The 14,025-nt window shown below is 32.6% G+C and overlaps 1 protein-coding gene across 1 annotated transcript; it reads left to right on the plus strand.

Moving 5' to 3' along the window:
- The first annotated feature begins 11,027 nt into the window (after window positions 1-11,027).
- On the plus strand, window positions 11,028-13,482 carry LOC132724953 (uncharacterized). Its single transcript, XM_060709935.1, has 2 exons — window positions 11,028-11,170; window positions 12,665-13,482. The coding sequence occupies exons 1-2, from the start codon at window positions 11,108-11,110 to the stop codon at window positions 13,163-13,165; spliced, it is 564 nt and encodes a 187-aa protein (XP_060565918.1). The 5' UTR covers window positions 11,028-11,107; the 3' UTR covers window positions 13,166-13,482.
- Window positions 13,483-14,025: the final 543 nt, after the last annotated feature.

A 14,025-nucleotide genomic window follows, 5' to 3' on the forward strand; every position in this document is an offset into this window, starting at 1 on the left:
TCTCAAATGATCTGTATGTACAATAAGTGATCATTTTATATTAAGTGTTTCTTGCATATACAACTTGTCTTACATCTTGAGTTTACAATTTGTCTTGTTTCTTTTGTATGGTTTTGGTATTGATGAAATATATTCATCACGTCCTGTAAATTATATATTTATTTTTCTTTTTCAATTTGGCACGACGATGAAAAAAAAGAATAAAGATCAACAAGGCAAAGACATCGTTCACAGGACGACACACTCAAAAAACCATTTCCGGTTCATTTTTAAAGTCATCAACCGGTGTTTTATCTTCAGCCTTCTTTACATAGTTCCGAGGGATTTATCCAAATCTCCCGTTTACTTCACACCAGAACCAATCATTATCTCGTAAATCCAAAACAGACACAGCCAGTCCTGCCTTGATCTCGATTTCATCTTGCGTTGTTGGTTTGTAATCGTACAAAGCGATATATTTTTCTTAACAAAAATAGATAAATAAATAAATAAAGCTATCAATGAATAAAATATAAACATTAAATAACTGGTAATTCGATTGATTTAAGTTTAGATTGACTTAATTAATTACGGGATATAGTAAGATTATGCGAATATTGCTTTTAGGTCCTGTAGTCAAGATGAAGGTTCCCTTTACTAAAAAAGAAAAAAGAAAAATCGGCTACTGATAAGGATTAAAGCAAGGAATAAGATATTTCAATGAAACTTAACATGTGAAAAGCTTATTTGACATATCTCGCATTGGATATCTGTTGTGTCTCCTAGGGTTAAGGTCACTAAAAAATACAAAAGCGGTTATTGGTCAATAGCTTGAGAATGATATATTTGAATAAAACCTAGTGTGTTGCAAGCCTATGCAAAGGCCTCTTTTGATATTTATTTGGGTTATTAAGGGCCAAGGTCAAAGTCGCTGTGACTGATAATAGAAAATATTTTTTCTCCGGTCATTAACAAAAGTTTGTAATGAGATAATGTAATATAACTTGGTTCTAGCAGGCATATCTGAAGACTTTGTTGTGGATTGTTTTAAGGCCATCTTAGTGTCATGATCATTATAGCTGCACTGTCACTAAACATATAATTTATTTGGTTTCAGTTCAATAACGAGAGTTTACTTGGTGGTTGTAAGCTTATGTGAGGATCTCGCTTGGTATTACTTCAGACCCCCACCCTTCCCGGACCAGAGTCAGTTCAATATTAATTTTTCAATCTGCTGTTGTTTCAAAAATGTTACTTATTTCTTTTGTTATATTTACTTTTTTTATTTAATGGTCAAAGACATCAGACATTATTCCATTATTGCATGTTTCGTAATTTTAAAACTAGAGATCTGAACAGCTAGGTTCGTCTCCTTACTAACGAACTAGTTTATGTTTTTCTGAACATTTTGACTTTTATATCTAAGGCCTGTTTAGGAGGATATCAGAATTATCTAAATTATGCACAAGAAAGTACCGTGTATCCGAACGAGTATGTACATGTCGTTGATTTAATCCAAATAAAAGCCGGGGTTGTTTTTTTTAATTTTTTGATATGATATACAATATTTTACTTATCGGTAATCAATTAACTATACTTTTTCTTAGTGCTAAGTGTTGACTCATATAATCAAATGAATACTTCATATCTAATTTTCCTTTTAGAATTAATATATCTTTATCATTTTGTAGAAAGAGGTCCTTAAAGATGAACATATTTATTTATATAAATTGAAACTTTACCTGGCTTTTGTGTTTCCCCTTTGTCACAAACCTATACCTACAGAAGTATAATAAAAATGTTTTGAAAGCAATACGGATATAACAGTGATGCGAACTTAGATGTAATTCGAGTGAACTATTATAATCATACGAATAATACAAGAGCAGATTTTCAAGTCATACAGGTTGACTCCCGACGGACTTAGTAACAACTTGAAATGAATAAATGTAAATAAATGTCCTTGTGAATATTCTAATTAATATAGATGCAATTCTAAGTCAACTTTACACTTAAATGGAAGTTAATTTTAAAATAGAAATGAACATTACACTAGCAAAAGATTCCGATGAGCTTGATCATCAACTAAGTAGTTGTCAAGGAATCATATTACATTTTATGAGGTCAGAGTTATGGCCAATAGCTCCTTAAAAGTGTCATATCATATCACCACGTCGACAAAAATAAAGGCGGAATTAAGATAAAAAGAGCGTACCAATTGTTGTTTTTCCTCGCTGGCCATCAAGCCTAAATGATGAAGAATGGAAACCAAATTATATTAGAAGTAATGTTATGAAAAGAAAGAAAATCCTACGTTTTTAGTAGTTTCCGTATCAGTTACCTATCGGGACGTTCACTTTGATGCCACGTGCTCCACTGTCGCCGTATCGTTCGAGGCGAGGGTTTCTTTGCAATCGGAGTTGGAACAGCTTTATAAAATATATTCAAATACAATTTAATGAATATTAACAATAAACATATGAGCCACGTCATGACAAAACCAACATAATGGCTTTGCGACCAGCATGGATCCAGACCAGCCTGTGCATCCGCGCAGTCTGATCAGGATCCATGCTGTTCGCTATCAGTTTCCTTACTTGCTATAGGGTTTGTAAGCGAACAGCATGGATCCTGATCAGACTGCGCGGATGCGCAGCTGGTCTGGATCCATGCTGGTCGCAAAGCCATTATGTTGGTTTTGTCATGACGCGGCTCATATATCAATTGATAGATTTTCACATTTTGTGTAATAAATGTCGAAAGATAACAAAAAGATAAAAACTTAGGATGAAAAATTTAGAACAATTGAAAGTATGCTTACTTAGAGACGAATAATAAAAAGATATGTCATTACCCTCGTCTTTAGCAATTCCTAGGAATAAAGTAACCGTAACGTATTCATATTGTAAATGTCATTAAATGAGATACCATTTCAGTAGAGTGATTCTTAAAAAGAGGACTTTCCTTTGTAAGCTTTCCTATTTCGTAAGATAAATAATTAAAAAAGATTTAATAATTAAACAAAAACATCGCCACTTGCATCTCCTGTTCACATTACGTTTATCAAAATCTCTGCTAGCTGCGTCATTGTGAGGCATCCTCATATCAACTTTTTCATCTTCAATATTAGGCTCTATACATTTTTAATAAAGAGAGGAACATTTAATTTAACAAGATCTATTAGAGGAGATAGTACGCTTGACTTTTCAAATACTGGGCGCAGTACAGAAGGCCAAAAATATTAAAACAATAAATCATAATTGTCACACCCTGATATTGTATCGACACCAAGAATGCACTGTAATGTCCAATTTCTTCCCAGCAAAAAATAACCATGTAACCATGTCAATGAATGGACTGGAAGTAATTACCTCAAGAAATAAAGAAGTTATAGTGAAATTATAGCAATGATCAAGAAATATTCAGTTGGAGGTTATTCTTAAATATTGGTATTAGGGTAATGCATGTGATGTGGGTGATGATAAGGAATTATAATTGTAGTTAATCTCTCAACAAATAAAGAATAAAAAATTATACTATCTTAAAAAACTTATAAATTCAGAGGACGTAAACAAGAAATATTGGTACAAAAGTTACAAATCTTCTCACATATGATGTAGGCGATCATCTTAAGTAATTCCAGAAAGAATGAAGAAGTTATAGTATTACTAATATATATATAAATCAAACCAGTAATCTGGGCGTATAGGACAGGTTGCCATATACTGCGTATAGCCACCCAAAACATGTCCCAATCACTTAACTGAATCATTCATGATATTGAACTGATCGCCAACTGCTTATTATTTCTATCTTTTTAAAAGAAATTTAGTTCTTGAAATGAACTTATTAACTTATTTGTACATTTACATAACATATTTTTTCTTCAAAACAATTCAAGGATTATCTCTTAGGAATGTGAATTCATAGACATATTTTATTCAGCACTTCTAATGATTAAAGTCAATAAATTCTCATTTCCGCATCAAAACTCATGTCAATTTTTATTACGTCAAATCTTAATAACCATTGTTGTTATAATAATGCTTTTGAATTTTTCTTATGGATTGGTTAATTCATATCCCAAACATATGCCACAGGTTTTTACATAACAACACTTTAGAGAGTCATTCATATCAGTAAATCGCTTTTTCTAAAGCGTTTTAGAAATAAATAGTTTTTATAGTGGTCACATGTGGTTCATATTTTTATATACATATGTATTTTTTTGTAGAGGATTGATAGGCATATCATATACAAGATACTTAAGCTTTCGGTCAAGAGCATTTCAGTTTTCAAATCTATCTAGCATTTAAGACCTTTTTATGCGATGAACAAAAACTATAATTAGACAATCTAATTATCGTTTAAGTTAAGATCAGAAACATCTACTCATTGGTTATGAAGAAAGTCTTGTAGAAAAGCATTGCAGATAACCACAGGAAACGAGTGATAAACGACGCTTTGGACGATATACAATTGACGTTTTGCAAATGTGCTGAAGTAAATGTTAATAAACGTTATTCGGAACTTAGAAATGTGTTTCCTAAAGCTAATTCAGAGGTACAAACAAGCTTCATAGTACACTACCCCTCACAATAGATTAGTCAATCTGTTGCGCTTATTTTCGAAGCTGTAACTGTAAATGTTTGTTGGTTCCTACGGTATAGCTTGGAAATATTCATGCATTTTTCTATCCGGAGTTAGTCTCTTTATTAATACATGCCTGTGTTAGGGTCTTTGATGATTCCTCCACATAAACGCTCTAGTTCAGTTGGTTCTTCGGTGAATAAAGTTTTTAATGAGAGCGTAGAATCTCTGCGCAGAGTCGATTCTTCTGATAAATTAGTGTTCCTGTTTCGGCGATTTGTCCTACAGAGTAGTACAGACTCTTTAATAAAAGCACAATTTTACACAATTTTTTATTTACCGAAAACATATGTTTGCTTTGAACGGATCTCAATATACGAGGGTGCTTCAAAAGGTAATGTTACTTGATTAATAAAATGAAGACGGTTAAAAGTGCCTCAAAATGATTTATTTCAATCCGTCAAAATACCACCACATAACCGAAATGCACTTTTGCAATCTCAAAATGCATTGCTTAAAAGCCCCATAGTAGTCTGCTCTTGGTGCCTGTGTTAGACAATGATGAAGTGCACTCCTGGTTTCATATCTCCGCTCCGAAAGAACTTTTCTGAGTCGTGGGAAAAAAGAATCACATGGACTTAAAACAGGAGAGTAGGGAGGATGGGGTTAGGGCATTAACTTTTCGTTTGCTCAGAAAGTCTACTACCACCCGACATTTATGGGCTGGGGCATTGTCATGAAGCAGACAAATGCCCTTCAAACCAACACTTGGGAATTTTTTTTTTATAGAATTTGTTCATTCTTTTCAACACAGTGTTCTTGTAGAACTTCCCAGTAAAAGATTTTCCTTCATTTGAAGGTATTTGTATCACTGAACCAGAAGAATTAAAGAAAAATGTGTACAAAACTTTCTTAGCGCTTTCCTTCGTTTTTTCTATGACCGGACGTTTCTGTTTTTACCTCTCCACTGCTTATTGTCTGACCTTCTCTGTGGTTCAAACATATAGACCCAAGTCTCATCTTCTGTCAGCGAATTAGAAATCATCCTTTCATCACTGTTTTTCACTTTTTGAGAAGCTTTCTTGAACATTCGACTCTCTGCTTTTCTAATTTGTGGAAAGTAAATGGGGATTCCAGCGAGCGAGTATCTTTTTTATTCCAAAATCTTGTGTTAGAATATCTTACTGGCTATCTCTTCCACTGTGCATTGTCCATCTTCTTCTACAAGTGCCTTAACAGCCGATACATTCTTCTTGTAACAGATGTGTTTTGGCGACCTTTTCCACCTGCATCTTTAATGCTTGATACACCAGCTTTAAATCTTTTAACCCATCTGCAAACGGTCATATATGATACCCTGGATGACCCATGAATATCATTCACTTCATTGTTAATTTGTTTTGACGGTATATATAAAGCAACACGGCCTTTTATATAGGCGCGTATTTCTATTTAACCTTGTTTACTCATTGGTGAGCCAGCAAATTGCACAGTGTATATTACTAACACACATTTAAAAGTGGATATCTTTGGCATTGTGGAAGCAATTTGACGCGGTTTTCGTGCTTGTGTAGCTATTAAATCGTACCTGAATACAATAATTGAACCAAAACATCCCATTTAAGTATGGAAACACATTGCGTTTTTGAAGCATTCTCGTACTCATAATTTCAATGATTGTATAATTATGTTTTGTCAATCTAAATTTAAGCTGCTGGAAATGTTTTGGCTCCCCTGACCTTTTAATAAGACCCAAATAATTGTTACAACTTTTGTTGAGGTAAAATAAAAGAAAAGCGTTCCCTGTCGTCACAAAATAACAACTTTGCTCTCGTTTAACCTTACCAAGTCGTCGCAATAAGAAAACTAACACAAATGAGTCAATCAACGAGCATGTTTTACCTACAGACAGATAACTATTAAAATGTTTGGGCAAACATATTCTTAATTGTTAAAAAACACACCTTTGAAAGCGACAGCAAAAGGTGGACGAAAAACACTGAACGGTAAAGAAAAAAAAACAACTGTTACAAAAAAAAACAAAAAAAAAAACAACAAAAAAACTTGTGATCTAAAGTAAATTCATTTATGCCTAAAAAACTCATGTTAACTAAAGTTGGCTGATTTATGCTTTTTATTCTTTCAAATTATTGCTTCTAAAACATTAAAATAAAGGCCTTAGGGAAGGACTGCATTCAACCATATTAAACCTACTTAAATGTAATGCAAACAATTTTACGATAATTTACTATCTTTCATTAAATAAATGAAATAATTCCCTCTCAAATACCCTTTAAATATATATTTACTTCCTCTTTCATGTATTTTTTTAGACTTATATATTTTTTAAACTTATAATCAGATGTAAACGCTATTTAGTAACTAAAAAGTAGCCAGAAGATAAAGTACGTACAATTGCTTGATTAATTATCATTCTTACATAATTTTTTATATAATTATATCCAACTAAACTTATTTCTAGGATTGAGTATTGCAACAACAGGTATGTAGTGCTGAAAGACACAACACATGTATCAGAACATTACAGCGGATAACAGATATTTGAAACAATGTCGGACTTATAATTTCACGATTCTGATCTATGATATACTAGAGGATATTTGTTAAGTTAAGTGTAAGATCTGGCTATATTTCACCTAGTGAGCACCAAAAGATGTATTTCACGAGTGGCGCAGCCACGAGTGAAATGTGACTTTTGGCGTCCACGAAATGAAATATATTCGGATCTTACACTAAACTAAAGTTTTCTTTTAATTATATGCAAAGAAACGTTTAAACAGACATTTTTACCTAAATCCAAATGAAAAGCGCGCCAAATTATAATACAACGTGACGTCAATTACGACGTCACATCGTTAAGTTGGTTTCCAGTAGTGTGCTCCCTAATATTTCACTGAAACAACGTAATGGGCTAAAATCAAAAACATTTCAAATTCATAATTTCATTGTTTCAAACAGTGAAATATTAGTTTTTTATTTCACAGATATATTTCTATAAACCACAGAAAAGCATGTAATAAATAAAGGATATTTGTTTAGTTCAGTGTAAGATCGGTATACACTGGTAATTTCAGTGTTTGAAACAGTGAAAGTATCAATTTGATAATTTTCACTGTTTTGAATTTATTTAAGCCGTAACGTTGTTTCGGTGAAATACCAGCGTGCACAGTACTGGAAACCAGTTTAATGACGTGACGTCGTAAATGACGTCACGTTGTATTATTATTTTGCGCGCTTTTCATTTAGTACTAGGTTAAAATGTATTTTTAAACGTTTCTTTGCATGTAATGAAAAGAAAATTTGTTTAGTAAGTGTTAGAATGAAATATAGTTCACCTCGTGAACACCAAAAATTCATATTTCTCTCGTGGCTGCGCCACTCGTGAAATATACCTTTTGGTGCTCACTCGGTGAAATATATTCCGATCTTACACTGAACTAAACAAATATCCTCTATATATTTCACCGACTGAGCACCAAAAGGTATATTTAAACTTTTGGTGTTTACGAGGTGAAATATATTTCGATCTTACACTAAACTAATCAAATTCTCTTTATATTATGTGCAAGGAAACGTTCAAAAGGACAATTTAACCTTATACTGAATAAGCACGCCAAATATTAAAACAACGTGACGTCATTTACGGTAAAAAGTCCTTTTAATTTGCAAACCTACCGTTACCATCCGATTCATCTTCATCCGTCAGTTCATCTTGTCCCATTGAATCGCTCTTAATCGGTAGCACACGGACACCAGTGTGATAGGAAATAATCGTATCACGTGACGGTACTACAAGTTTCTGTATCACGTCCTCTATAAAAAAAATTTGAATATAGGTTTACTTTTAGAAATATTTTTAAAGGCATGCTGATACGTTTTTATACATTCATTCATTATCCAACCAATAAAGATCAATGATTATTGTCTTTGTTCCTTTTATAACCATAGACACTGAATACTAAACACTCACTACTTTTTTAACATTGTGGTTAGCAGATCATGTTTATTTCACTTAATGATAGCTGGGCTAATCAAAGTACTGAATGTGCTGAATTGGTTTGGATCAGAAACAAAGTAATACTGTTTTAAAAAATATTTTGTTGTCTTCACAGACTAGTTCTTTTTCTGGGAGCCATTACTCCTGATTATCTATTACCAACAATTATTTTCTCAATATGACAAAAAAGATCACAACAAAGACTCTGAACATATTACATATGAACATGAATACAAATAATGTGTTTAATTTGTTCGATATTGTGTACGACAATATTGAGTACAGATGTATAAGACTTATTTTATCAATATCTAAGCAACAACTTGACGATTGATGTACTGTTCGTGATACATTCTAATATAAAACATAACATTAAAGGCCTCCGACAATAATTCAGAAGTTTTCTTTCCCTTGCAGAAAGTCAGTTTTTGTACGAAAATCGTATCAACAATAATTTTATCTTCTGTGTAGCAGAAAGTCAAAAAGCAACCCGGCTCAGCTCTCACGACCTGGCAGCACGATTTAACCACATTTGTTGTACCGCAGAATTTACTGCCAAAATAGTTGCTACAACTTTTGTATTTGCTATTTCGTATAATATTAGACACCGATGCTTTGACGTGTAGTTATTGTAGAATGAAAAGTTTGATTTGTTACAAAATGTTTATTTTCTGTTCAATGGTAAAAAATTAATGCGCCTCCTAATTTATATATACACACAGGCTGTTACGCATGTTTACATTTTGTCCAGTTACTGTGAATGGATGAAAAACTATGTTTATTCTATGTTTTGTTTAATTGGCTTAAAGTAAGTGAAATAAAAATGAAATATGTAATAGAAACATGAGCGAAACACGAGGCTACCTGATTTGAACGAGGGAGCATGTGTGAATTTCATCACTCGACAGCTAATGTTTACAAGACTTTATATATATCCGGTACATCATATAATGTTGTTCTGGTTAAAATACTAGTGTGCATGTATAAATCATTGAGTGCTATGCTTTTATGTACAAGTAATAGATGGTATTTTATTCTTTTTCTTTTCACCACTTTTAAGTTTCATATCGTTCCGTTTCGCGTTATACAAATACCCGTGTGGGTATAGTCAAAACAAGTCAGACTGGTGCTAAATTAGTTCCATTGGGTCCGTAAATACTTTAATTTTCAATTTTAATTAGATCTAGATATGATTCAATCACTTATGAACAAAAGAAGAGTAATCACAACCATTTGGCCACGGCGATCCATTATATCTTTAATCCAAAAGTTAAAGGTTATGACATGCAAAACATGCAAAATGAATTAAAACACATATCTCCTTCTGGTCGAATTTTGAAATCGTTCCAATGACTGAGAGTCATTTATAGTGACTGCAATTTAAATCCGTTGGAGGCAATTTCATGAACCTACTTGCAAATCTTATGAGACCAACTACAGCCGCATACACGTAAATGTATACAGTGAGTTAGCCAATAGCGGATCATAGTCAATAACGGGTCAGCCAGTAATTTAATAAATTATTTTACTTAATGTTTTGAACTTAAAAGTGTTATAACCTAACAGTCATGTGCATTTGGATGTTAGCTCCTCGGCAGCGAAAAAAAAATGTAAACATCCGGATAGTTCTAATCAGATTCATTCAGATGCTTTACCAAGCGTTTCCGTTTGTCGCGAAATATTGCGCCAGTAACAACACAAATTCGCATTCGCTGCTTTATTGCTGAAAAACCCCAAAAGATATAAGATCAAAGCTGGTAGGTATTTGATGCCCAATATGTTAACTATCTGCAGAAGCAGCCGTTTAAAAAATGCATGAGGAATTATAGTGATAGCGCTGGTCAATTAAATTGCATCACGTTGTCCAATAGCGGGTCATGCAATTTTCCAGGAAGGGACCGCCTCAAAGTTATTCAACAGGTTTTAGAAAACATTTTTTAAAGCAAATTTTGGTTTGTATACAAATACATATAAAATTTCATTTATTTATGTTATTATTGCAAGTGAATTATGCAGTCCATGCTAAAATATGGTGTTTTATGTAGTATAAACTGCTGCAACATTGAAATACTATTGTTCTAGACTAGATTCTAAAATATTATTTTTAACTATACAGTACAGTAACTTCTTTATTTTTAAGTTATCCATTTTATACTTCAAAAGCATGTTTTTTTATCATCACCCACAGGATGTGTGACAAAATTTATTACTTTAGCACACATTTTTTTACAGAATTATTTCCCCATTGAACTTAGAATTTTGTTTAAAATTTAATAAAAAAAAAGTTTTTTTATTATTATTATTACTTCTTCATTTCTTGTGGTATCTACTTTTATCTTCAAATGTTTGTTACTTATTATCACACACATGACATGTGATAGATTTATCACTCTAGTATGAATATTTTTGTAATCACCCCCCCCCCCCCCCTCCCGGACTTTTGGTTATTGTTCTTTGTCATTACTCACATCATGACATGACAAGCTCATTTGTTTACTTGTTTTATTGTTTCAGATTCTAATGCCTAAGGGAAAGAGAAAAAGTGTTCAATGTAGTCCAGCCCAGAATGCAGCCTCCTCAGTGGTAAAAAAATACAATGGGAAGCGAATGAGTCCTTGGAAAGTGCAGAGAGTGAGACAAGCCCTATACAGTGTAAGTAACAAGAGTATGTCACTAAGAAAAGCTGCATGTGAGTATGGAGTATGTGAGTATGGACTGTCATCAAGACCTGTTGATAAAGACGCAGACTTCTTTTGCCCAGATTGTCAATAAATGTAAATTAAAATTTTATTACACAAAGTATGAATTAAAGAATAATAGTTTTAAACATGGCTAGCCCATAAAAAACAAGCATTTGATAGTATTGCGGGCAATACAGTAGTCCCCTACCGGTCCCTCAAAAAGTTCTTTAATTGTCATACACTCCTGTGTATTGCCATTTATAATGAATTTGAGGATGAAGTCTGTATTTGAAAATATCAACCACAAAACATAATAAAATAAGTTTGTCTATATCACAGTAATGTGTTAAGTTTCCATGCTTAGTAAGGAAATTATGTTTACACAACCTTGTCATATTATTACGATGTGGGATTTTAAAGTAAATCCTATAAGGAATGAAGAAGTTGGAGTGAAAATACCAGTTTCTCGAAAAAAATCTAAGTTCAAGGGGACATAATTCTGGAAATAGTCTTGCTAGAGTATCTAACCTTCTCAAAAATGTCGAGTGATAATAAGAAACATATATATGAAGTTTGAAGTAGATACATTAGGAAATAAAGAAGTTATTTAAAAAAGACAACATTTTTTCCCCTAAAAAATCTAAGTTCAAGGGAGGTAATACTGATATTTTTTGTGCTAGAGTTATAAACCTTGTCACATATGATGTGGTTGATGACCAGAAACTTATATTTAAAGTTTGAAGTAAACACCTTAAGAAATAAAGAACATATAGTGAAAAAGCTGAAAAATTTAAATCAGAAATCTTGAAATTCAGGCTATTTGTTGCCATAGCAACCAGACTTTTCAACATAGGAAGAAAAGAAAAATATGTGCATAAACTCCAGACTGTCATCTACCCATATTTCAAGTTTCATAAAAATATTTTCAGTACTTTTTGAGTTATCACTGGATCCAGTTTATGTGTTAAATTTGCCATATTTTCAGACTATTTGTTGCCATAGCAACCAGAATTTTCAACATAGGAAGAAAAAAAAAAGACGTGCATAATCTCCATACTGCCATCTATCCATATATCAAGTTTCATAAAAATATTTTCAGTACTTTTTGCGTTATCGCGGGATCCAGTTTTGTGGACGGACGGACTGACGGACTGACAGACTGACAGACAGACAGACGGACAGACGGACAGACAGACAGACGGACAGACGGACGGAGGGTAAACCTAAAGTCCCCTCCGGTTAAACCGGTAGGGGACTAATAAATAAATGCTTTAATGCTGTAGCTAGTATTTATTCTTTTTTCTTAACTTATGCTCATTAAGATTACTTTTTATATAAATGAAGCTATTGTTAAATATAATTTTTCTTTATTAATGATATAATTTTTATTTTTCAGGAAACTTCAGAACAATCCATGGTCCTTAAAAAGTCAGTTATCAAAGGGTATCACGCTTTTCAAATAAGACCACCATCAACTACACCCCCAACACGTCTAACTGTAGAGCCTGAATATACAAATATCCATGATACTGATGCCTGCTTGGTGTGGTTGCCGCCACTTGAGTCATTCCAAACATTGTTACATGATAGTGTCACTGACAAAAAACGCCAGCTACGGTTGCGAGATGTAGCAGGACTTCCAATTGGCCATGTTCCACAAGGGATAGCTGTTTTTTTTCGTACCATTATGGACAAAGGACATATCGAAGCTGAAGTTACCAGTGAGCCCACTCAGAGTTTCCCACCATGGCCGGCTCCAAGTTCTGAAGGTGGTGGCGTTGTGTTGCCATGCAACTATATTATATTTCACCCAGATATTGAGAGTAATTTTCAAAAACTTTCTGTAATGTTAGATAAAATCCCAGAAGGCCCTGCTATGACACTATACAAGGAATAAACATGTGTAAATTTTCAACTCTGTAAAAGCCAATTAAGCCTAACAATGCTATCATTATTTTTTTCAAAGTCTTGTTATTTTAAGGCTATCACTTTATATTTTCAAAGCTTAGTTATTTTTAATGTCCATTTTGCACTTTCCAAAAGTTACTTATTGGTCATATTTTTGAATCATTTTTAGTTTCCTTTTTTGCTTAGGTTTAGTACAGTTAAAGTTAATTAGTATTTTGTATTAATTTACTTGCTATATCACAAATGATTTTATATTCAAAGGTATTTTTATCAGACGATAAGCATCTCATATGATATAAATCCATATTACAACATAGTTAAACTCATTTTTGCACTTTCGACAGAATTATTAATCTTTCATACACATAATGTGCCTGAAAATTCATAATTTTTTTAACCCATCAAGTATTGTTTAATGATCTAGTCAATATTGTTTTACAACATTACATGTATTTTTTAGGTTTGACATTGAACCAAGTCAATATTGTTTAATGATATTAAGTCAATATTGTTTTACATAATTAAATGTTTTGTTTTTTTTAGGTTTGACGTTGAACCAAGTCAGTATTGTTTAATGATCGAGTCAATTTTGTTTTAAATAATTACATGGGTTTTTCTTTAGGTTTGACTTTGAACCAAGTCAGTATTGTTTAATGATCTGGTCAATATTGTTTTACATTATTGACATGTTTTTTTTTTAGGTTTGACGTTGAACCAAGTCAGTATTGTTAAATGATGTAGTCAATATTGTTTAACATCATTACATGTATTTTGTTATAATTTTGTTTGTTTATATCACAGAGTGTACTCAATAAGAGAAAATCAGTTGACAATTTTGTTTGTTATTCT

The sequence above is a fragment of the Ruditapes philippinarum genome, unplaced genomic scaffold, assembly GCF_026571515.1.
Source record: "Ruditapes philippinarum isolate M1 unplaced genomic scaffold, ASM2657151v2 ctg12054_1_1_1_1, whole genome shotgun sequence".
NCBI classification, from domain to species: Eukaryota; Metazoa; Mollusca; class Bivalvia; order Venerida; family Veneridae; genus Ruditapes; species Ruditapes philippinarum.

Coding starts and splice junctions, on each gene's coding strand:
- LOC132724953 (XM_060709935.1), top strand. CDS start 11,108: ATGCCTAAGGGAAAGAGAAAAAGTGTTCAATGTAGTCCAGCCCAGAAT. Junction 11,171..12,664: donor AGAATGCAGCCTCCTCAGTG/GTAAAAAAATAC, acceptor TTTATTTTTCAG/GAAACTTCAGAACAATCCAT.